The sequence below is a fragment of the Oncorhynchus clarkii genome, chromosome 17 (assembly GCF_045791955.1).
Source record: "Oncorhynchus clarkii lewisi isolate Uvic-CL-2024 chromosome 17, UVic_Ocla_1.0, whole genome shotgun sequence".
NCBI lineage: Eukaryota > Metazoa > Chordata > Actinopteri > Salmoniformes > Salmonidae > Oncorhynchus > Oncorhynchus clarkii.
This window is the reverse complement of record NC_092163.1, coordinates 8,376,962-8,402,381: the sequence shown is the minus strand read 5'-3', so window position 1 is coordinate 8,402,381 and position 25,420 is coordinate 8,376,962. Positions and strand designations below refer to the sequence as shown.

Here is a 25,420-nt window from a genome sequence, read left to right as displayed (position 1 = left end):
ACCTAGCACCTCCTCATCAATATACTATAATCTCTCTCTCTTTCTACCTAGCACCCCATCAGTAATATACTATACTCTCTCTCTACCTAGCACCTCCTCAGCAATATACTATACTCTCTTTCTACCGAGCACCTCCTCAGTAATATACCATACTCTCTTTCTACCTGGCACCTCCTCAGCAATATACTATACTCTCTCTCTCACTAAGTAGCACCTCCTCAATAATATACTATACTCTCTCTCTTTCTACCTAGCACCTCCTCAGCAATATACTGTACTCTCTCTCTACCTAGCACCTCCTCAGTAATATACTATACTCTCTGTCTCTCTACCTAGCACCTCCTCAGTAATATACTATACTCTCTCTCTCTTTACCTAGCACCTCCTCAGTAATATACTATACTCTCTCTCTACCTAGCACCTCCTCAGTAATATACTATACTCTCTCTCTCTCTCTCTCTCTACCTAGCACCTCCTCAGTAATATACTATACTCTCTCTCACACTGCGTAGCACCTCCTCAGTGATATACTATACTCTCTCTCTTTCTACCTAGCACCTCCTCAGCAATATAACATACTCTCTCTCTACCTAGCACCTCCTCAGTAATATTCTATACTCTCTCTCTACCTAGCACCTCCTCAGCAATATACTATACTCTCTCTCTCTCTCTACCTAGCACCTCCTCAGTAATATACTATACTCTCTAAGTAGCACCTCCGCAGTAACATACTATACTCTCTCTCTTTCTACCTAGCACCTCCTCAGTAATATACTATACTCTCTCTCTCTTTCTACCTGGCACCTCCTCAGTAATATACTCTACTCTCTTTCTTCCTAGCACCTCCTCAGTAATATACTATACTCTCTCTCTCTACCTAGCACCTCCTCAGTAATATACTATTCTCTCTCTCTCTCTCTACCTAGCACCTCCTAAGTAATATAATATACTCTCTCTCTTTCTACCTAGCACCTCCTCAGTAATATACTATACTCTCTCTCTCTACCTAGCACCTCCTCAGCAATATACTATACTCTCTCTCTCTCTACCTGGCACCTCCTCAGTAATATACTATACTCTTTCTCTCTCTACCTAGCACCTCCTCAGTAATATACTATACTCTCTCTCTCTCTCTACCTGGCACCTCCTCAGTAATATACTATACTCTCTCTCTTTCTACCTAGCACCTCCTCAGTAATATACTATATTCTCTCTCTTTCTACCTTGCATCTCCACAGCAATATACTATACTCTCTCTCTTTCTACCTAGCACCTCCTCAGTAATATACTATACTCTCTCTCTCTTTACCTAGCACCTCCTCAGTAATATAGTATACTCTCTCTCTCTCTCTCTACCGAGCACCTCCTCAGCAATATACTAAACTCTCTCTCTTTCTACATAGCACCTCCTCAGTAATATAGTATACTCTCTCTCTCTCTCTACCTAGCAACTCCTCAGTAATATACTATACTCTCTCACTCTCTAACTAGCACCTCCTCAGTAATATACTATACTCTCTCTCTCTCTCTACCTAGCACCTCCTCAGTAATATACTATACACTCTCTCGTTCTATCTAGGACCTCCTCAGTAATATACTATACTCTCTATCTTTCTACATAACACCTCCTCAGTAATATACTATACTCTCTCTCTCTCTCTCTCTTCCTAGCACCTCCTCAGTAATATACTATACTCTCTCTCTATCTATCACCTCCTCAGTAATATACTATACTCTCTCTCCTTCTATCTAGCACCTCCTCAGCAATATACTATACTCTCTATCTCTCTACCTAGCACCTCCTCTGTAATATACTATACTCTCTCTCTCTCTCTCTACCTAGCACCTCCTCAGTAATATACTATACTCTCTCTCTCTACCTAGCACCTCCTCAGTAATATACTATACTCTCTTTCTACCTAGCACCTCCTCATCAATATACTATAATCTCTCTCTCTTTCTACCTAGCACCTCCTCAGTAATATACTATACTCTCTCTCTATCTACGTAGCACCTCCTCAGTAATATACTATACTCTCTCTCTCTCTCTCTACCTAGCACCTCCTCAGTAATATACTATACTCTCTCTCACACTGCGTAGCACCTCATCAGTGATATACTATACTCTCTCTCTTTCTACCTAGCACCCCATCAGTAATATACTATACTCTCTCTCTACCTAGCACCTCCTCAGCAATATACTATACTCTCTTTCTACCGAGCACCTCCTCAGTAATATACCATACTCTCTTTCTACCTGGCACCTCCTCAGCAATATACTATACTCTCTCTCTCACTAAGTAGCACCTCCTCAATAATATACTATACTCTCTCTCTTTCTACCTAGCACCTCCTCAGCAATATACTATACTCTCTCTCTACCTAGCACCTCCTCAGTAATATACTATACTCTCTGTCTCTCTACCTAGCACCTCCTCAGTAATATACTATACTCTCTCTCTCTTTACCTAGCACCTCCTCAGTAATATACTATACTCTCTCTCTCTACCTAGCACCTCCTCAGTAATATACTATACTCTCTCTCTCTCTCTCTACCTAGCACCTCCTCAGTAATATACTATACTCTCTCTCACACTGCGTAGCACCTCCTCAGTGATATACTATACTCTCTCTCTTTCTACCTAGCACCTCCTCAGCAATATACCATACTCTCTCTCTCTACCTAGCACCTCCTCAGTAATATACTATACTCTCTCTCTACCTAGCACCTCCTCAGCAATATACTATACTCTCTCTCTCTCTCTACCTAGCACCTCCTCAGTAATATACTATACTCTCTAAGTAGCACCTCCGCAGTAACATACTATACTCTCTCTCTTTCTACCTAGCACCTCCTCAGTAATATACTATACTCTCTTTCTCTTTCTACCTGGCACCTCCTCAGTAATATACTCTACTCTCTTTCTTCCTAGCACCTCCTCAGTAATATACTATACTCTCTCTACCTAGCACCTCCTCAGTAATATACTATTATCTCTCTCTCTCTCTACCTAGCACCTCCTAAGTAATATACTATACTCTCTCTCTTTCTACCTAGCACCTCCTCAGTAATATACTATATTCTCTCTCTTTCTACCTTGCATCTCCACAGCAATATACTATACTCTCTCTCTTTCTACCTAGCACCTCCTCAGTAATATACTATACTCTCTCTCTTTCTACCTGGCACATCCTCAGTAATATACTCTACTCTCTTTCTTCCAAGTACCTCCGCAGTAACATACTATACTCTCTCTCTTTCTACCTAGCACCTCCTCAGTAATATACTATACTCTCTCTCTTTCTACCTGGCACCTCCTCAGTAATATACTCTACTCTCTTTCTTCCTAGCACCTCCTCAGTAATATACTATACTCTCTCTCTCTCTACCTAGCACCTCCTCAGTAATATACTATTCTCTCTCTCTCTCTACCTAGCACCTCCTAAGTAATATAATATACTCTCTCTCTTTCTACCTAGCACCTCCTCAGTAATATACTATACTCTCTCTCTACCTTGCACCTCCTCAGCAATATACTATACTCTCTCTCTACCTAGCACCTCCTCAGTAATATACTATACTCTCTCTCTCTACCTAGCACCTCCTCAGTAATATACTATACTCTCTCTCTCTACCTAGCACCTCCTCAGCAATATACTATACTCTCTCTCTCTCTACCTGGCACCTCCACAGCAATATACCATACTCTTTGTCTCTCTCTCTACCTAGCACCTCCTCATAATATACTATACTCTCTTTCTACCTATCACCTCCTCAGCAATATACTATACTCTTTTTCTACCTAGCACCTCCTCAGGAATATACTATACTATCTCTCTACCTGGCACCTCCTCAGTAGTATACTATACTCTCTCTCTCTCTCTCTCTCTCTCTCTCTCTCTCTACCTAGCACCTCCTCATCAATATACTATACTCTCTCTCTTTCTACCCAGCACCCCCTCAGCAATATACTCTCTCTCTCTCTACCTAGCACCTCCTCAGTAATATACTATACTCTCTTTCTACCTGGCACCTCCTCAGTAATATACTATACTCTCTCTCTCTCTCTACCTAGCACCTCCACAGCAATTTACTGTACTCTCTCTCTATCTAGCACCTCCTCAGCAATATACTATACTCTCTTTCTACCTAGCACCTCCTCAGTAATATACTATACTCTCTCTCTTTCTTCCTAGCATCTCCTCAGTAATATACTATAGTCTCTCTCTACCTGGCACCTCCTCAGCAATATACTATACTCTCTCTCTATCTGGCACCTCCTCAGTAATATACTATACTCTCTCTCTTTCTTCCTATCTAATCATCCTGTCCTCTCTCTCGCTCTCTCTTATTCCCTCGTTCTCTCTCCTTCACCCTCCCTTCTGCCTGTTCTTCTGAACCATATCTCTCTCTGTCCTTTCTCCCACCCTCCTCTCTGACTCCACTTATTGCTTGCACACGCTGGGTGCACAGAGCGAAGGGAGGAAGGGAATGAGGGAGGGATAGAGCGAGTAAGGGAGGACGGGAGGACTGTGCCCTCTCATGCAGAAAGTCACATGGTACGTTCTTGATTAGCAGGAAAAATGAGTTAAAGCAGAAACAGAGAGCAGAGAGAGAGAGAGAGAGCAGAGAGAGAGAGAGGCGTAGAGAGAGAGAGCAGAGAGAGAGAGAGAGAGAGGCGTAGAGAGAGAGAGAGAGAGAGAGAGAGGCGTAGAGAGAGAGACAGAGAGAGAGAGAGACAGAGAGAGAGAGAGACAGAGAGAGAGAGAGGCGTAGAGAGAGAGAGCAGAGAGAGAGAGAGCAGAGAGAGAGAGACAGAGAGAGAGAGACAGAGAGAGAGAGAGGCGTAGAGAGAGAGAGCAGAGAGAGAGAGAGCAGAGAGAGAGAGACAGAGAGAGAGAGAGCAGAGAGAGAGAGAGGCGTAGAGAGAGAGAGCAGAGAGAGAGAGAGCAGAGAGAGAGAGACAGAGAGAGAGAGAGCAGAGAGAGAGAGAGGCGTAGAGAGAGAGAGCAGAGAGAGAGAGAGCAGAGAGAGAGAGACAGAGAGAGAGAGAGCAGAGAGAGAGAGAGGCGTAGAGAGAGAGAGCAGAGAGAGAGAGGCATAGAGAGAGAGAGCAGAGAGAGAGAGAGGCGTAGAGAGAGAGAGGCGTAGAGAGAGAGAGGCGTAGAGAGAGAGAGCAGAGAGAGAGAGGCGTAGAGAGAGAGAGCAGAGAGAGAGAGGCGTAGAGAGAGAGAGCAGAGAGAGAGAGAGGCGTAGAGAGAGAGAGGCGTAGAGAGAGAGAGGCGTAGAGAGAGAGAGCAGAGAGAGAGAGGCGTAGAGAGAGAGAGCAGAGAGAGAGAGAGGCATAGAGAGAGAGAGCAGAGAGAGAGAGAGGCATAGAGAGAGAGAGCAGAGAGAGAGAGAGGCGTAGAGAGAGAGAGGCGTAGAGAGAGAGAGAGAGGCGTAGAGAGAGAGAGCAGAGAGAGAGAGGCGTAGAGAGAGAGAGCAGAGAGAGAGAGAGGCATAGAGAGAGAGAGCAGAGAGAGAGAGAGGCGTAGAGAGAGAGAGGCGTAGAGAGAGAGAGAGAGGCGTAGAGAGAGAGAGCAGAGAGAGAGAGAGGCGTAGAGAGAGAGAGAGGCGTAGAGAGAGAGAGAAGAGAGAGAGAGGCGTAGAGAGAGAGAGGCGTAGAGAGAGAGAGCAGAGAGAGAGAGGCGTAGAGAGAGAGAGGCGTAGAGAGAGAGAGGCGTAGAGAGAGAGAGAGGCGTAGAGAGAGAGAGCAGAGAGAGAGAGAGGCGTAGAGAGAGAGAGCAGAGAGAGAGAGAGCAGAGAGAGAGAGAGGCATAGAGAGAGAGAGCAGAGAGAGAGAGAGGCGTAGAGAGAGAGAGGCGTAGAGAGAGAGAGAGAGGCGTAGAGAGAGAGAGCAGAGAGAGAGAGAGGCGTAGAGAGAGAGAGAGGCGTAGAGAGAGAGAGCAGAGAGAGAGAGAGGCTTAGAGAGAGAGAGCAGAGAGAGAGAGAGGCGTAGAGAGAGAGAGGCGTAGAGAGAGAGAGAGAGGCGTAGAGAGAGAGAGCAGAGAGAGAGAGAGGCGTAGAGAGAGAGAGAGGCGTAGAGAGAGAGAGCAGAGAGAGAGAGGCGTAGAGAGAGAGAGAGGCGTAGAGAGAGAGAGGCGTAGAGAGAGAGAGCAGAGAGAGAGAGGCGTAGAGAGAGAGAGGCGTAGAGAGAGAGAGAGGCGTAGAGAGAGAGAGGCGTAGAGAGAGAGAGCAGAGAGAGAGAGGCGTAGAGAGAGAGAGCAGAGAGAGAGAGAGGCATAGAGAGAGAGAGCAGAGAGAGAGAGAGGCGTAGAGAGAGAGGCGTAGAGAGAGAGAGAGAGGCGTAGAGAGAGAGAGCAGAGAGAGAGAGAGGCGTAGAGAGAGAGAGAGGCGTAGAGAGAGAGAGCAGAGAGAGAGAGGCGTAGAGAGAGAGAGGCGTAGAGAGAGAGAGCAGAGAGAGAGAGGCGTAGAGAGAGAGAGGCGTAGAGAGAGAGAGGCGTAGAGAGAGAGAGAGGCGTAGAGAGAGAGAGCAGAGAGAGAGAGAGGCGTAGAGAGAGAGAGCAGAGAGAGAGAGGCGTAGAGAGAGAGAGCAGAGAGAGAGAGAGGCATAGAGAGAGAGAGCAGAGAGAGAGAGAGGCGTAGAGAGAGAGAGGCGTAGAGAGAGAGAGAGAGGCGTAGAGAGAGAGAGCAGAGAGAGAGAGAGGCGTAGAGAGAGAGAGAGGCGTAGAGAGAGAGAGCAGAGAGAGAGAGAGGCTTAGAGAGAGAGAGCAGAGAGAGAGAGAGGCGTAGAGAGAGAGAGCAGAGAGAGAGAGAGGCATAGAGAGAGAGAGCAGAGAGAGAGAGAGGCTTAGAGAGAGAGAGCAGAGAGAGAGAGAGGCTTAGAGAGAGAGAGCAGAGAGAGAGAGAGGCATAGAGAGAGAGAGCAGAGAGAGAGAGGCGTAGAGAGAGAGAGCAGAGAGAGAGAGAGGCGTAGAGAGAGAGAGAGGCGTAGAGAGAGAGAGCAGAGAGAGAGAGAGGCGTAGAGAGAGAGAGGCATAGAGAGCGAGAGGCGTAGAGAGAGAGAGGCGTAGAGAGAGAGAGGCGTAGAGAGAGAGAGGCATAGAGAGCGAGAGAGGCGTAGAGAGAGAGAGCAGAGAGAGAGAGAGGCGTAGAGAGAGAGAGGCATAGAGAGCGAGAGAGGTAGATAGGGAGAGAGACAGAGAGAGAGGGGGGGGGGGGGGGGTTGCACAACAGCAACCTCACAAAGCCTCTCTCAGCCTGTTCTTTTAAGAGGGAGGGTTGCACAACAAGAGAGAAGGGAGGAGAGGGATGGGGGAGAGAGAGGGAGGGAGGGAGGTTGGGAGAGAGGGAAGGGAGAGAGAAAGTGGGAGGAAAGAGAGGTGATAGGGGAGAGAGGGAGCAGGCAGCCAGTAGGCAGAAAGAGAGAGAGAAACGACACTCAGTCTATCCCTCCCACCCAGAGTGTTTCGGTGTTTTCTGCCAAGCTGAGCTGTCATTGGCCCGATCCGAGCCAGACCTGAGCTGTCATTGGCCGAGACCTGTCTCTCTCTCTGTGAGATCAGGAACAAAATGGCCTCTAGCATCCAGCAGGGAGGACAGAGCATCAGGGCACTGTCATCTCCCCTCCTCTCCTCTCCTCTCCTCAGCCCTGTAACACACCACACACCACGCAGGACGGCACCAGTTTTACACACACTGACTCATACACACCCACACTGTACCGTTTAGATGGTATGATATCACAATTCATCAGCAGGTATTCATACTGAATGTTATTACCTGACATATTACATATTATTATGAATGACTCATTTATTATATTAACATCACAACAAACTGACCCGTTATTGTTGTTCATGTCACCCAGATACACGTCATACAAACACTGGACCATTTCAATGGCGCAGTTGTATTGGAAGTGTTCTGGCTGGTTGAGTCGGACAAATCCTTACTGGAGAATTCAGCCTGTGTGTGTGTGTGTGTGTGTGTGTGTGTGTGTGTGTGTGTGTGTGTGTGTGTGTGCGTGTCCATGTGTGTGTGTGTGTTTCCATGTGTGTGTGTGTCCATGTGTGTGCGTCCGTGTGTGTGTGTGTGCGAAAGAGAGAGAGAGAGAGAGTTAAGCTGAATGAAATGTAGTGTCATATTGTGCCACAGGAGGGCGCCTCAATAACACAGAACAGCCACTACTCAGACTGGCAGACTGGCACGAATATTATATATGTGTGTGTGTGTGTGTGTGTGTGTGTGTGTGTGTGTGTGTGTGTGTGTGTGTGTGTGTGTGTGTGTGTGTGTGTGTGTGTGTGTGTGTGTGTGTGTGTGTGTGTGTCTGTGTCTGTGTCTGTGTCTGTGTGTCTGTGTGTCTGTCAGAACATGAATAGCTACGCAGCAGTATCAAAGACAGTCTGTGACAGTATGTTTTATGACTGTTCTGTGATCATTCAGAATGTTGTATCAGACAGATCTTTGGGATTTCCTTCTAGAACCCCAACATTACTCTGTGATCAGGGCACAGTCTACCACACTGGGGTAGGGGGATATCCTAAGGGTAACAAGCTGGCTCCAGGCGGTAGTAGGAGATTGGACGTGATGGCGGATTTCATATGTACAGTTGAAGTCGGAAGTTTACACCTTAGCCAAATACAATTAAACTCAGTTTTTCCACAATTCCTGACATTTAATCCTAGTAAGAATTCCCTGTCTTAGGTCACTTAGGATCACCACTATTTTAAGAATGTGAATTGTCAGAATAATAGTAGAGAGAATTATTTATTTCAGCTTTTATTTCTTTCATCACATTCCCAGTGGGTCAGAAGTTTACATACACTCAATAAGTATTTGGTAGCATTGCCTTTAAATTGTTTAACTTTGGTCCAAAGTTTTGGGGAGCCTTCCACAAGCTTCCCACAATACATTGGGTGAATTTTGGCCCATTCCTCCTGACAGAGCTGGTGTAACTGAGTCAGGTTTGAAGGCCTCCTTGCTCACACACACTTTTTCAGTTCTGCCCACACATTTTCTATGGTAATTGAGGTCAGGGCTTTGTGATGGCCACTCCAATACCTTGACTTGTCCTTAAGCCATTTTGCCACAACTTTGGAAGTATGCTTGGGGTCATTGTCCATTTGGAAGACCCATTTGCGACCAAGTTTGAACATCCTGACTGATGTCTTGAGATGTTGCTTTACATAATTTTCCTCCTCGTGACACCATCTATTTTGTGAAGTGCACCAGCCCCTCCTGCAGCAAAGCACCCCCACAACATGATGCTGCCACCCCCGTGCTTTACGATTGAGATGGGGTTCTTCGGCTTGCAAGCCTCCCTCTCTTTCCTCCAAACATAATGATGGTCATTATGGCCAAACAGTTCTATTTTTGTTTCATCAGACCAGAGGACATTTCTCCAAAAAGTATGATCTTTGTCTCCATGTGCAGTTGCAAACCGTAGTCTGGCTTTTTTTATGGCGGTTTTGGAGCAGTGGCTTCTTCCTTGCTGAGCGGCCTGTCAGGTTATGTCGATGTAGGACCCGTTTTACTGTGGATATAGATACTTTTGTACCTGTTTCCTCCAGCATCTTCACAAGGTCCTTTGCTGTTGTTCTGGGATTGATTTGCACTTTTCGCACCAAAGTACGTTCATCTCTAGGAGACAGAATGCATCTCGTTCCTGAGCGGAATGACGGCTGCGTGGTCCCATGGTGTTTATACTTGTGTACTATTGTTTGTACAGATGAGCGTGGTACCTTCAGGCGTTTGGAAATTGCTCCCAAGGATGAACCAGACTTGTGGAGGTCTACATTTTTTTTTATGAGGTCTTGGCTGATTTATTTTGATTTTCCCATGATGTCAAGCAAAGAGGCACTGAGTTTGAAGGTAGGCCTTGAAATACATCCACAGGTACACCTCCAATTGACTCAAATGATGTCAATTAGCCTATCAGAAGCTTCTAAAGCCATTACATTATTTTATGGAATGTTCCAAGCTGTTTAAAGGCACAGTCAACTTAGTGTATGTGGACTTCTGACCCACTGGAATTGTGATACAGTGAATTTTAAGTGAAATAAGCTGTCTGTAAACAATTGTTGGAAAAATGACTTGTGTCATGCACAAAGTAGATGTCCTAACTGACTTGCCAAAACTGTAGTTTGTTAACAAGAAAGTGGTTGAAAAACAAGTTTTAATGACTCCAACCTAAGTGTATGTAAACTTCCGACTTCAACTGTATATGTATGTAGCTCTATTTTTGTATATTACTGAAAGAATAGAGGTCTAACAAAATAAATCATTTTAACATCCCGCCCCTAAACACTGGTGGGCCTCTGGGTGGTCATTACCATAGGCACAGATCTAGGATCAGCTTCCTCTCCTCCGAGCTTAACCTTAACCAATTTACGGAGAATATAAAACTGACCTTCAATAAAGCAACTAGGGCAGGGATTGGCCAATGATCTACACTCACCCTTAGGCACAGTTCTAGGATCAGTTATTTCTCCCCCAATCCAAACTTAAACCATTTGATGAGTAATATAAAACTGACATTAGATCAGTGTCTAGGGCAGAGTTGGTGCTACTCTGGGGGTGGGCAGGGAGAGGGAGACGGTTGTTATCAGAACGTTGACAGGCGTGTGTGTCGTTTAGCTTCCTGTTGACAGGGGAGTGGAGGAGTAATACACACACAAATGCCCCTCTGCTGCGCCAGTCTGGGGAGAGGAGATATCAGAGAGAGAGAGAGAGAGAGAGAGAGAGAGAGAGAGAGAGAGAGAGAGAGAGAGAGAGAGAGAGAGAGAGAGAGAGAGAGAGAGAGAGAGAGAGAGAGAGAGAGAGAGAGAGAGAGAGAGAGAGAGAGAGAGAGAGAGAGAGAGAGAGAGAGAGAGAAGTAGTCCTGTATTGTCAGTTAGTCATGGTAGTGTAGAACTGTGAGGTAACACAATGGCAATGACTGAGCAAATAGAGACTGGAGCAGGTGAGTCTCTCTCTCTCCCTGTTATGTACTGTAAGTAGTATTATGACAGTGCTATGTAGCATCATGACACTGTTATGCAGCATTCTGACAGTGTTATGTAGCATTCTGACAGTGCCATGTAGTATTATGACAGTGTTATGTAGCATTATGACATTGTTATGTAGCATTATGACACTATTATGTAGCATTATGACACTAATATGTAGCATTATGACACTAATATGTAACATTATGACATTGTTATGTAGCATTATGACATTGTTATGTAGCATTATGACACTATTATGTAGCATTATGACACTAATATGTAGCATTATGACAAAGGGGTCAAGTAAAGTGATACCAGACATATGGATGTAATTCCAGTATTGACAGATCTAAACTATGTCATCTCAGGATGTACTGTGGTATTTCAGTGGACAGACTTTTTGATTCATTATATTTCTTAATCCATTATTACTATGTATAATAACAGCTACACACAGCTTTAGGCGTGAGACTGAAAGTTTGTGTGTGTGAGTGTGAGTGTAGTAGCTCACATGTTGGGGGGAAGTGGCGGGGAAGTGAGTAGGGAGCGGTCTGGGGTGCTTTAGTTGTGTGTGTGTGCATGTATGTGTATGCGTGCTTGTGTGTGCTGTGTTTGGGGGATGGGAAGTAGTCTGTCAGAGGCACTATGACATAGTGATGTGGATTTGCCTTTCTAATATTCATTGGCCTTTGTAACCATGGTAACACACCCCAGTCAATGGTGTCACAACTGGAGAGGAGCTAAGAGACAGCCGTTCAGATAGACACACAGGGGTCAGAGAGAGAGAGAGCATGTGTGTGCAAGGCTCTCCTATTGAAATGGTACATGGTGAGGGTTAATCCCTGTGTGTGGGGGTCACCAGGCTCAGGCTTGGGGGGGCTTCTCTCTCTCTCTCTCCTTCTGTCTCTCTCTTTCTCTCTCTCTCTCTCCCTGTCTTTCTATCTCGCTCTCTGTCTGTCTGTCTCTCTCTGCCCCCTCCTTTCTCCCCCCCTTCTATTATCTTAAGGAGAGGAGAGCTAGACCCCCCCAACATGTCAAAAACTCAGTGCTGACCTATTTATTATTTTGCCTCCCCACTTACATTTTGAGGAAAATAACATCTTGGAATTCTACCCTCTTTGCTGCTACTGGCTTACAACGTCTGTATCACCCTGACACCCTTTGTATTTTCTGTGTAACACACACACACACACACACACACACACACACACACACACACACACACACACACACTGACATGGTCTTGACTCTTGTTATTTTTTAATCCCACCCGTATGGACACATGTGGATCTCTCTTTCTCTCTCCCTTTCCTTCCTCTCCTTCCCTCTTTCTCTCCCTCTCCTTCCTCTCCTTCCTCTCCTTCCCTCTTTCTCTCCCTCTCCTTCCTCTCCTTCCTCTCCTTCCCTCTTTCAACCCTCTCCTTCCTCTCCTTCCCTCTTTCTCTCCCTCTCTTCACCATATATGATTAAAATGTGATTTAGGAGGATTAAGTGTTCTACTGCTTCTCCTTTCAGCTTAGTGTTTTTTAGTTGACTGTTGAGGCGGCCAGCAAAAGCTGTGTGTGTGGTTTATTGTGTGCATTTGTGTGTATGTGTGTGTCTGATTTTAGTTAACTGTTGAGGCGGCCAGCAAAAGCTGTGTGTGTGTGTGTGTGTGTGTGTGTGTGTGTGTGTGTGTGTGTGTGTGTGTGTGTGTGTGTGTGTGTGTGTGTGTGTGTGTGTGTGTTATTGTGTGCATTTGTGTGTGTGTGTATGTGTGTGTCTGATTTTAGTTAACTGTTGAGGCGGCCAGCAAAAGCTGTGTGTGTGTGTGCGTGTGTGTGTGTGTGTGTGTGTGTGTGTGTGTGTGTGTGTGTGTGTGTGTGTGTGTGTGTTATTGTGTGCATTTGTGTGTGTGTATGTGTGTGTCTGATTTTAGTTAACTGTTGAGGTGGCAAGCAAAAGCTGTGTGTGAACATGTGTATGCTATATTGCTGTAAGTAGACACACACAGCAATGTTTTAAAGCTTTTCACACCTACAAGTTAAGCTGTAAACCTCTTAGGATTTAGATTTGTTCTTTATGGAAAAGGTCTATATGGGCAATAGAACATGGTCTCAGAGCATTTTGTATTATTCTGTACGTAAATCCATTGGCAATGACATTAATAGGCCTATCTATGAGTTTATCACATAGTCTACACATGTGTATACATTATTTGCCTATATCTTTCACAAAAGTTTATATTGAACACTAGTTGTTAGTGTTTCAAGATGTAATTTATAAAAACATTATTTTTTGGGGGGGTCATTAAACTCCCCAGACGTGTGTAGTATAATCTCCTGTTCAATTGGGACAGTCAATTTGATCTGTTTAGCCCCCCCAAAAAAACGATTGATCTAGAGTAGACCGTGTCAATGAATTCAAGACCAATATTTAAACTAGGCGATGACACCTAGTGATGAAGATTGCTTTGTCTTTAATTTCATGACAACAAATCTAATTTCGCTCATCATCGAACTATTCCATTATTGTTCGACCATAATTAGCCTAACACGCGTCTCTGTTCGGTTCTGTCGCAGAAGGTTTTCTCTCTGAGGACTAGGTCAATTTCCATACATGTCAGTTATGGCGATAGAGAGAGCTCAGCGATGGTACAGAACAAATGCGTAGCCAACAACCAGTGTTGTAGAAGGACAGAGGGGGAAGGGAGACTGGATAGGGTACGAGAGTAAGGAGGCGGCGGGCGGTGTTCTCTCGTTCTACCGGATCTTTCATTCTAAGGATAGAGAGAGAGAGCTTTGCTTTGGCAATGTTAACACATGTTTCCCATGCCAATAAAGCCCTTGAATTGAATTGAAAATTGAATTGAGAGCGGGTGACTGGACTGGAGGAGAGGAGCAGCGCACAAGCGAGTGAGCGCTTGAGAGAGAGAGAGAGAAGGAGGAGGGAGGGCCAAGAGCTATTGTTCATGTTTTCCCACGAACAAAGGACTTATCTGGGTCTGTACGTCAAATCGACTGCAGGCTTGTGTCCACCGACAAGGCCTCATGAGGGATAAAATAACATATTTCTCATTGTCCGTATTTTCTGGTCCAGTATTCCCGTTATAATATTTGTTGGTTTATTCTAAAAACGTGGGACGTACTACGTTACGACGAACCAGTCAGCCACCGTAGCGTTTTACGCAAGGAGCGTGCTACACGGTAGCTACTCGCCCAGTTCTGTAAACATCATTCTTTGGTTGGGACTTCTCTTGCAGGTAAAGGGTTACATTGGTCAAACGCAAACGTCTATTTCTATTATAATCATTTCTAACGTTGTATTAAAAAATTAAATATACATTTCTGCAATGTATGTGCATGGTTGTACTTTGCGTGTATCTTTTTACATTTTTGCTATAACAACTAAATGTTAACTGGTTAGCACGTTAGCTAGCCATCTGCCAGAGAAGGTAACTGGAGGCGGCTAGTTGAGCGTTAGCTGTGTGTTGGGCCTGCTACGTCGCTGTTGTGTGTAGTCAGCGATTTTGTATGGCTTTGTTTTGATTGAAGATGCCCTATCACCGGTTTGCTACTGTTGCAGTTACGTCAATTTATCATCAAATGCAGCTACCCAATCGATGCATTTTGCAACAATATTGTGAACCCCCGGCGTTCGGATGTAGCTAGCTTGTAATGCTAACTACATGTAACATTGTAGCTAGCCAGTTAGCTTGGAGCTAGTTGACTTCTCATGTAGCCACAGCTGATGCTTGTCACTTTGTTGACAAACACTACTGTCCTTGTACTTGTAGCTGACTACTACTGTAGTACACGCTTTCTTGTAAACAATCTAGCTAGCTATTTAATTTGTTATCCAATTAGAAATACTCCAACTATCAACTTCGAATGTAGCCATTCTAGTCTAGAGTCTTTGTAGTTTGTGAAATGCTGGTTTTAGAATCTAGAATGTAATTTATTTATTATATATTCGTGAAGGTTTAGGCTTTAGTTGTAATCGTGAATTCTCGAATGGAATTCCTCTGAGAATGTTGTGTTTGGCTCCCTGATCTGATGACAGGTCAGATTTACAGTCGGGGAAATCAGATTACCACCACCATCACATCTCAAAGACAGGAAGTTGTCTCTCCCCCCTGTGTGTGTGTGTGTGTGTGTTGTTGTAGAGAGGGTAATTTGCAGCAGAGGAAGTGTGTGTGTGTTGTTGTAGAGAGGGTAATTTGCAACAGAGGAAGTGTGGCTTGTTGCTGATTTGATTTGGACTGACCCATCGTTTACCACCATGTAAAGGAACGGAGCTAATGGTTCTTTATACACACACACACACACACACACACAAAGTGAAGGATCAGAGCTAATGGGTTTGTACTGTAGTCTTTTAGCTTGTAATGGAAATAATCTTAATTAATTAATGTATCCATTAATTTTGTTGTGCTGCAGCTATTATCACAGGGTTATTGGCATTCCACAGAGTTGGGATATGGCCTAAAAAACATATATTTTTTTATATACTTATGGCCGATATCTATTTTTTTTAAAACAGTTTTTCTAAACAAGAGTTGTTGCGCAAATAAAGGTCAATACACTGCATTTTAAACAGTCAGCAATAATCTAATGAATTCAGGTAAAATGTTTCCTTGGTTAAGCCTTCCACAACCATAAGAACTACTAAAAATTACATTTTTTTGCAATACTTTCAAGTCTTTCAAGTCTGTCTATGAAAATCCCCTTTTTGTTACAAATGTAACCAGCTCCGTGCACTAATAATGGCCAACTTCTGGGAGCAGGCAGTATAGAAAATGAACTCATAAATAATCTCTCAAGCACAAGCCCAGGTGCTAGTGAGTAGCCAGCTAATATTTATATTTAGCTCCCGAGGAGCGCAGCGGTCTAAGGCACTGCATCTCAGTGCTAGAGGCGTCACTACAGACCCTGGTTCGATTCCAGGCTGTATCACAACCAGCCATGATTGGGAGTCCCATAGGGCAGCGCACAATTGGCCCGGCGGCCTTCCGGGTTTGGCTGGGGTGGGCCGTCATTGTAAATAAGAATTTGTTCTTAACTGACTTGCCTAGTTAAAAAAAAAAATGCTTGCTAACAAGGTGTAACAGTTGAACTGTTATGAATACACCCCCCTGTCCGTCTCCATCTGTTGGAACAACAGCCTGTTCATTTTGTTAAGATGTTGAAGTCAAGTGGCTTCCTGGATGAGAAGATGCTTATTTCTCAAAACGAGAACAAGTTGCCAAATCCTTATATAATGTTTTTTTTATGCCCATTGCACATTTATAAGACTAGACCAGTCGTTCCTAACCTTTTACGGTTACTGTACCACCAACTGAATGTTGCTCTGCCTGGACTACCTCTCATGTACCTTTCACCAGTAGGCCTGTGGTCTCATCAGTCTTCTCAAGCTCCCCTGTGGATAGGCCAGGTACCCCCAGGGGTCCTAGTATCCCCGGATGGGAACCACTGGACTAGACAGCTAGCACATAACAGCATGTGGCTTATATGCTGCTAGCGGTACGTGGTACCACAATGCCACGTGACAGAAACTGAGATACATGTTGATTGATTCTCCCGTTTTAGGAGGGTCTGCTCCACACAGTGGGAGTTGAGACATATAAAGGGTCTTAGTTAGAAAGGTTAACTCCTCTATTACAGTAAAATAACGTCTCTCTCTCTCTCCATCTCACCCATTCTGTTGGACCAAACCTCAAATGCAAAATGCGAGTTGAAACTGCTTGTTGTCAGAGAGGAAGGAGGGACCTTTCCTCTTTGTTGTTGTGAGAGGCTTGGTGTCTGTGTGTGGGTGGGAAGATACTCAGTGTACACAGTACAGGAGGGGGAGGGGCTTGGTGTCACAGCACAGGAGGAGGAGGAGTGGCTTGGTGTCATAGTACAGAAGGAGGAGGAGGGGCTTGGTGTCACAGTACAGGAGGAGGAGGTGCTTGGCCTCACAGTACAGGAGGAGGAGGGGCTTGGTGTCACAGTACAGGAGGAGGAGGGGCTTGGTGTCGCAGCACAGGAGGAGGAGGGGCTTGGTGTCACAGTACAGAAGGAGGAGGGGCTTGGTGTCACAGCAGAGGAGGAGGAGGGGCTTGGTGTCACAGCAGAGGAGGAGGAGGGGCTTGGTGTCAAAGTACAGAAGGAGGAGGGGCTTGGTGTCACAGTACAGGAGGAGGAGGGGCTTGGTGTCACAGGAGGAGGAGGGGATTGGTGTCACAGTACAGGAGGAGGGAAGGAGACGAGACCAAAAATAAAATCCCTCATCAAAAAAATAGAAGATTGATTCTTGCAATACAGACATTTGTAACATCTTGCTAAAACACATATCCGATTAATTTCATGAATCAGAATGTATCGACCAGCCCTAGTTCCACAACAAACAGTTAGGCTACACCGAGGGTAATGATACTTTGGTTTGAGTGAGATGGTGTTTTGGTAGTCGTGATTACGCTCTCCTGTCGGTCTCTGGGTCTAGTCTATGCAAGTGTGTGTCTGTCCCTGGAAGATCCAGATTTTAATGTCTGTGTGTCTGAGACACTTTGTGTTCCTCGCTCAGCACAGTGACTATATAGAGTCATGATAGGTGTGTGTGTGTGTGTGTCCCTGACAAATGTTTTATGAGACCAACCCTTTACGACAGAAGTGCTACTTCCTGTGTGTGTGTGTGTGTGTGTGTGTGTGTGTGTGTGTGTGTGAGTGATGAGGTCGAGGGAGTTCACTACCATTGTGTTGCCACCACCCTGCCGGCTGTGGCTTTGACAGGTAGATTGATGGAGGATGTTCTGAATAGGCATGCTACTCTGCCCTGTTGAGTGTGTGTGTGTGTGTCGGTGTGTGATTGTGTTCTGTTGATGTCAGGGAGGTGTGTGTGTGTGATTGTGTTCTGTTGATGTCAGGGAGGTGTGTGTGTCGGTGTGTGATTGTGTTCTGTTGATGTCAGGGAGGTGTGTGTGTGTGTGTCGGTGTGTGATTGTGTTCTGTTGATGTCAGGGAGGTGTGTGTGTGTGTGTCGGTGTGTGATTGTGTTCTGTTGATGTCAGGGAGGTGTGTGTGTGTGTGTCGGTGTGTGATTGTGTTCTGTTGATGTCAGGGAGGTGTGTGTGTGTGTGTGTCAGTCAGAGGGTACAGTGTGGTTAAGACAAAGCAAAAATCACCCACATACACTCCTTCACTTGTCATGGCAACTGTCAAGTTTGTGTGTCAGGGACAGCTTTGGGACACGTGTCAGGGACAGCTTTGGGACACGTGTCAGGGACAGCTTTGGGACACGTGTCAGGGACAGCTTTGGGACACGTGTCACAGCCCCGTGTCAGGGACAGCTTTGGGACACGTGTCAGGGACAGCTTTGGGACATGTGTCAGGGACACCTGTAGGGGACAGCTTTGGGACAGCTTTGGGACAGCTTTGGGACACGTGTAGGGGACAGCTTTGGGACACGTGTAAGGGACAGCTTTGGGACACGTGTAAGGGACAGCTTTGGGACACGCGTAAGGGACAGCTTTGGGACACGTGTAGGGACAGGGCAGATACAGGAGACGTATCGACGGGTGGACTGTTTTTCTTGTGTAACTTTATTTATTGCGACAAACGATGTGTTTTAGAATAATTGCTGATTGGTGAATCATTTTGAAGGTAGGCGGGGCGCTGACTATAAAGCTCCACTCCACATTTCATTCTAAACTAGGGGGTTCGAGCGCTGAATGCTGATTGGCTGACAGCCGTGGTATATCAGAGCGCTCGCTAAGTAAATGTTAATGCCCAATTTGTCTAAACACCTAAAAAGATTGCGGTTTCAAAACTGCAGTAAAAGTGCATTGACCGCAGTCGACTGTGATATTCTGGACGCACTAATTGCAGAATATACTATATCATTGTGTGTATTATTATATATATATATATATATATTATATGTATAATTACTATACTGCACTCTAACCGCAGTTACACTGCAAATGTACTGCAGTAAAACAAGTGTTATTTTGGACTTGGTATTTGCAGCATACTGCAGTTCTACTGCACTCTGACTGTGATGTAGCCTCGTAGATTGTAGCCTCGTAGATTGTAGCCTCGGAGATTGTAGCCTCGGAGATTGTAGCCTCGGAGATTGTAGCCTCGGAGATTGTAGCCTCGGAGATTGTAGCCTCAGAGATTGTAGGCTCGGAGGAGAGATGATGGTGTTAATATTCACACTATAGGTCTATGAACACAACATCACCAAGGAATCAGTCTCATCATCATCATCATCATCATCAGTCACATAAGTGTTGTTGGATTAAAGCATCTGCTAAATGGCTTGTTGTTGTTGTTATTATTATTAGATAGCCTATACAGCAGACTATGTGAGATGAGGTGGGAGACATCAACAATGAGTAGGGCGACACACACACACACACACCTCTGGTCCAGGGTCAGGCAGCGTGGCTGTGTGTGTGACCTCTGGTCCAGGGTCAGGCAGCGTGGCTGTGGGAGTGACCTCTGGTCCAGGGTCAGGCAGCGTGGCTGTGGGAGTGACCTCTGGTCCAGGGTCAGGCTGTGTGTGCGACCTCTGGTCCAGGGTCAGGCAGCATGGCTGTGTGTGTGACCTCTGGTCCAGGGTCAGGCTGTGTGTGTGACCTCTGGTCCAGGGTCAGGCTGTGTGTGTGACCTCTGGTCCAGAGTCAGGCTGTGTGTGTGACCTCTGGTCCAGGGTCAGGCAGCGTGGCTGTGTGTGTGACCTCTGGTCCAGGGTCAGGCAGCGTGGCTGTGTGTGTGACCTCTGGTCCAGGGTCAGGCAGCGTGGCTGTGTGTGTGACCTCTGGTCCAGGGTCAGGCTGTGTGTGTGACCTCTGGTCCAGGGTCAGGCTGTGTGTGTGACCTCTGGTCCAGGGTCAGGCTGTGTGTGTGACCTCTGGTCCAGGGTCAGGCAGCGTGGCTGTGGGAGTGACCTCTGGGTCAGGCAGCGTGGCTGTGTGTGTGACCTCTGGTCCAGGGTCAGGCTGTGTGTGTGACCTCTGGTCCAGGGTCAGGCTGTGTGTGTGACCTCTGGTCCAGGGTCAGGCAGTGTGGCTGTGTGTGTGACCTCTGGTCCAGGGTCAGGCAGCGTGGCTAGATGGTTGTTATGATAGAGAGTAGGAGGGGTAGGACTGGCTAGATGGTTGTTATGATAGAGAGAGGAGGAGGGGTAGGACTGGCTAGATGGTTGTTATGATAGAGAGAGGAGGAGGGGTAGGACTGGCTAGGTGGTTGTTATGATAGATAGGAGGGGTAGGACTGGCTAGATGGTTGTTATGATAGAGGAGGTGGAGGGGTAGGACTGGCTAGATGGTTGTTATGATAGAGGAGGTGGAGGGGTAGGACTGGCTAGATGGTTATGATAGAGAGAGGAGGAGGGGTAGGACTGGCTAGATGGTTGTTATGATAGAGAGGAGGGGTAGGACTGGCTAGATGGTTGTTTTGATAAAGAGAGGAGGGGTAGGACTGGCTAGATGGTTGTTGTGATGAAGAGGAGGAGGGGTAGGACTGGCTAGATGGTTGTTATGATAGAGAGAGGAGGAGGGGTAGGACTGGCTAGATGGTTGTTATGATAGAGGAGGAGTAGGACTGGCTAGATGGTTGTTATGATAGAGAGAGGAGGAGGGTTGGACTGGCTTGATGGTTGTTATGATAGAGAGAGGAGGAGGGTTGGACTGGCATGATGGTTGTTATGATAGAGAGGTGGCGAGGTAGGACTGGCTAGATGGTTGTTTTGATAGAGAGAGGAGGGGTAGGACTGGCTAGATGGTTGTTGTGATGGAGAGGAGGAGGGGTAGGACTGGCTAGATGGTTGTTATGATAGAGAGGAGGGGTAGGACTGGCTAGATGGTTGTTATGATAGAGAGAGGGTTAGAATGTGTAAGGGGTCAGTTTAGGGGTGTAGAAGGAGGGGTGGCTGTGATGGGAGAGGGGATACAGGGTAGAGGCCTAGTGTGTATGAGAGTTATTGGTTTGGGCCCGGGAAATTGTTGTCCTGTACCTTTTATGTTAGGAAAACTGTGGTGTGTGTGTGTGTTGCTGCTTACCTGTGAATGGGTGCAGCCAAGTGAAACTAGGGCAGAACTGGTCGTCCCTACTAGTGTCCACACACACACACTGATCACTTACAGATGCACTATGCAGATGTCGCTCTGCTATTTCCTGGTTGATAGAATTCTAATAGTTCGCTTAATTTCAGTTCATGTGACAAAACAAGCAGGTGTCGTGTGGAGACTCATTGTACCATGTAAACCGCTGGGAAATTCCCCTTTGAAGCCGGTGTACAACACCGAAAGTAAAGTCGTAAACAGATGTAGTCTGGTCGCCCAAGACTTGATCTATAACAACTAATCATGTGTTCTGTACGTCGTCTCCGTATTCAGTCGCTACAGTTGTAATGCTCTCTGTCTTTCTGTATTCAGTCGTTACAGTTGTAATGCTCTCTGTCGTCTCCGTATTCAGTCGTTACAGTTGTAATGCTCTCTGTCTTTCAGTATTCAGTCGTTACAGTTGTAATGCTCTGTCTTTCTGTATTCAGTCGTTACAGTTGTAATGCTCTCTGTCTTTCTGTATTCAGTCGTTACAGTTGTAATGCTCTCTGTCGTCTCCGTATTCAGTCGTTACAGTTGTAATGCTCTCTGTCTTTCTGTATTCAGTCGTTACAGTTGTAATGCTCTCTGTCGTCTCCGTATTCAGTCGTTACAGTTGTAATGCTCTCTGTCTTTCAGTATTCAGTCGTTACAGTTGTAATGCTCTCTGTCGTCTCCGTATTCAGTCGTTACAGTTGTAATGCTCTCTGTCGTCTCCGTATTCAGTCGTTACAGTTGTAATGCTCTCTGTCTTTCTGTGTTACAGTTGTAATGCTCTCTGTCGTCTCCGTATTCAGTCGTTACAGTTGTAATGCTCTCTGTCTTTCTGTATTCAGTCGTTACAGTTGTAATGCTCTCTGTCGTCTCCGTATTCAGTCGTTACAGTTGTAATGCTCTCTGTCTTTCTGTATTCAGTCGTTACAGTTGTAATGCTCTCTGTCGTCTCCGTATTCAGTCGTTACAGTTGTAATGCTCTCTGTCTTTCTGTATTCAGTCGTTACAGTTGTAATGCTCTCTGTCGTCTCCGTATTCAGTCGTTACAGTTGTAATGCTCTCTGTCTTTCTGTATTCAGTCGTTACAGTTGTAATGCTCTCTGTCTTTCTGTATTCAGTCGTTACAGTTGTAATGCTCTCTGTCTTTCTGTATTCAGTCGTTACAGTTGTAATGCTCTCTGTCGTCTCAGTATTCAGTCGTTACAGTTGTAATGCTCTCTGTCTTTCAGTATTCAGTCGTTACAGTTGTAATGCTCTCTGTCTTTCAGTATTCAGTCGTTACAGTTGTAATGCTCTCTGTCTTTCTGTATTCAGTCGTTACAGTTGTAATGCTCTCTGTCGTCTCCGTATTCAGTCGTTACAGTTGTAATGCTCTCTGTCGTCTCCGTATTCAGCCGTTACAGTTGTAATGCTCTCTGTCGTCTCCGTATTCAGTCGTTACAGTTGTAATGCTCTCTGTCTTTCAGTATTCAGTCGTTACAGTTGTAATGCTCTCTGTCGTCTCCGTATTCAGTCGTTACAGTTGTAATGCTCTCTGTCTTTCAGTATTCAGTCGTTACAGTTGTAATGCTCTGTCTTTCTGTATTCAGTCGTTACAGTTGTAATGCTCTCTGTCTTTCAGTATTCAGTCGTTACAGTTGTAATGCTCTCTGTCGTCTCCGTATTCAGTCGTTACAGTTGTAATGCTCTCTGTCTTTCAGTATTCAGTCGTTACAGTTGTAATGCTCTCTGTCTTTCAGTATTCAGTCGTTACAGTTGTAATGCTCTCTGTCTTTCAGTATTCAGTCGTTACAGTTGTAATGCTCTCTGTCTTTCTGTATTCAGTCGTTACAGTTGTAATGCTCTCTGTCGTCTCCGTATTCAGTCGTTACAGTTGTAATGCTCTCTGTCTTTCAGGCTGTTCCTCCAAGTCATTCAAGCTGTACTCTCCAAAGGAGCCCCCCAACGGCAGCTCCTTTCCCCCGTTCCACCCCGGCACCATGCTGGACAGAGACCTGGGGTGAGCAGGATGCACACACACCTGAAACGTTGTTGCATTCTGTGGTGCTTTTTGGAGTGTGTGTGTCTTTCTGAGTCGGGGTGAGCGGTTAGCTCCTCCCCTGAGATGGATTATTACAGGAAGTCCTGCTAGCTCGTCCAGATCTCAGGATGATGTGTGTGTGCGTGTGTGTGTGTGTGTGTGTGCGCGTGTGTGTGTGCGTGTTGGGGGGGGGGGGGGGTACATGTCCAGGCTAACTGTCTCATCTGGTTCTTACAGATAACAGGCAACAGTTACAATTCACATTTTTGTGTGGAGAAAGACAAGTATTAAACTAGATGTTTCCTTGACAGTGTGTTTTCTTTCTCTGCAGCCCAACCCCCATGTACCCCCCCTCATACCTGGAGCCTGGAATAGGGTAAGACTTACTGACCGTTTCTAGTCTGGATGTTTCTGGTCTAGATATCACAGACCTACATCAATTTCTGTTACCGTCTGCGTTTTTAGTGGACTGAAATATGTGCCTGTACTCAGTTTAAGTTCCAGTAGTGTTTACTGTTGAAGTCAGAAGTTTACATACACTCAGGTTGGAGTCATTAAAACTGGTTTACATACACTCAGGTTGGAGTCATTAAAACTGGTTTACATACACTCAGGTTGGAGTCATTAAAACTGGTTTACATACACTCAGGTTGGAGTCATTAAAACCGGTTTACATACACTCAGGTTGGAGTCATTAAAACTGGTTTACATACACTCAGGTTGGAGTCATTAAAACTGGTTTACATACACTCAGGTTGGAGTCATTAAAACTGGTTTACATACACTCAGGTTGGAGTCATTAAAACTGGTTTACATACACTCAGGTTGGAGTCATTAAAACTGGTTTACATACACTCAGGTTGGAGTCGTTAAAACTGGTTTACATACACTCAGGTTGGAGTCATTAAAACTGGTTTACATACACTCAGGTTGGAGTTATTAAAACTGGTTTACATACACTCAGGTTGGAGTCATTAAAACTGGTTTACATACACTCAGGTTGGAGTCATTAAAACTGGTTTACATACACTCAGGTTGGAGTCATTAAAACTGGTTTACATACACTCAGGTTGGAGTCATTAAAACTGGTTTACATACACTCAGGTTGGAGTCATTAAAACTGGTTTACATACACTCAGGTTGGAGTCATTAAAACTGGTTTACATACACTCAGGTTGGAGTCATTAAAACAGTTTTTTCAACCACTCCACAAATCTCTTGTTAATTAACAAACTATAGTTTTGGCAACTCAGTTAGGACATCTACTTCGTGCATGACGCAAATCATTTTTCCAACGATTGTTGACAGACAGATTATTTTCCCTTATAATTCACTGAATGACAATTCCAGTGGGTCAGAAGTTTACATACACTAAGTTGACTGTGCCTTTAAACAGCTTGGAAAATTCCAGAAAATTATGTCATGGCTTTAGAAGCTTCTGATAGGCTAATTGACATCATTTGAGTCTATTGGAGGTGTACCTGTGGATGTATTTCAAGGCCTAACTTCAAACTCAGTGCCTCTTTGCTTGACATCAGGGGAAAATCAAAATAAATCAGCCAAGACCTCACAAAAAAAATTGCAGACCTCCACAAGTCTGGTTCATCCTTGGGAGCAATTTCCAAACGCCTGAAGGTACCACGTTCATCTGTACAAACAATAGTACGCAGGTATAAACACCATGGGACCACGCAGCTGTCATTCCGCTCAGGAAGGAGACGCATTCTGTCTCCTAGAGATGAACGTACTTTGGTGTGAAAAGTGCAAATCAATCCCAGAACAACAGCAAAGGACCTTGTGAAGATGCTGGAGGAAACAGGTACAAAAGTATCAATATCCACAGTAAAACAAGTCCTATATCGACACAACCTGAAAGGCCGCTCAGCAAGGAAGAAGCCACTGCTCCAAAACTGCCATGGAAAAGCCAGACTACGGGTTGCAACTGCACATGGAGTAAAATATCGTACTTTTTGGAGAAATGTCCTCTGGTCTGATGAAACAAAAATAGAACTGTTTGGCCATAATGACCATCATTATGTTTGGAGGAAAGAGGGGGAGGCTTGCAAGCCGAAGAACACCATCAGAACTGTGAAGCACGGGGGTGGCAGCATCATGTTGTGGGGGTGCTTTGCTGCAGGAGGGACTGGTGCACTTCACAAAATAGATGGCATCACAGGGAAGAAAAATTATGTGGATATATTGAAGCAACATCTCAAGACATCAGTCCGGAAGTTAAAGCTTGGTCACAATTGGGTCTTCCAAATGGACAATGATCCCAAGCATACTTCCAAAGTTGTGGCAAAATGGCTTAAGGACAACAAAGTCAAGGTATTGGAGTGGCCATC

The 25,420-nt window shown here is 45.3% G+C and overlaps 1 protein-coding gene across 5 annotated transcripts in view; it reads left to right on the top strand.

The window, feature by feature from the left end:
• The window catches only part of LOC139370190 (LIM domain-binding protein 1), a 66,562-nt gene that overhangs the window by 16,560 nt on the left and 24,582 nt on the right, over positions 1-25,420 (top strand). For 2 of the 5 annotated variants that reach the window (XM_071109526.1, XM_071109525.1), the window contains exons 2-3: positions 22,952-23,054; positions 23,407-23,451. In XM_071109526.1, coding sequence (XP_070965627.1) covers positions 22,952-23,054; positions 23,407-23,451 — 148 coding nt within the window. Of the gene's footprint in view, positions 1-10,882; positions 10,968-13,685; positions 14,237-22,951; positions 23,055-23,406; positions 23,452-25,420 lie in introns of those variants that run through there. The other 3 variants (XM_071109524.1, XM_071109527.1, XM_071109528.1) reach the window with 3 other exon arrangements.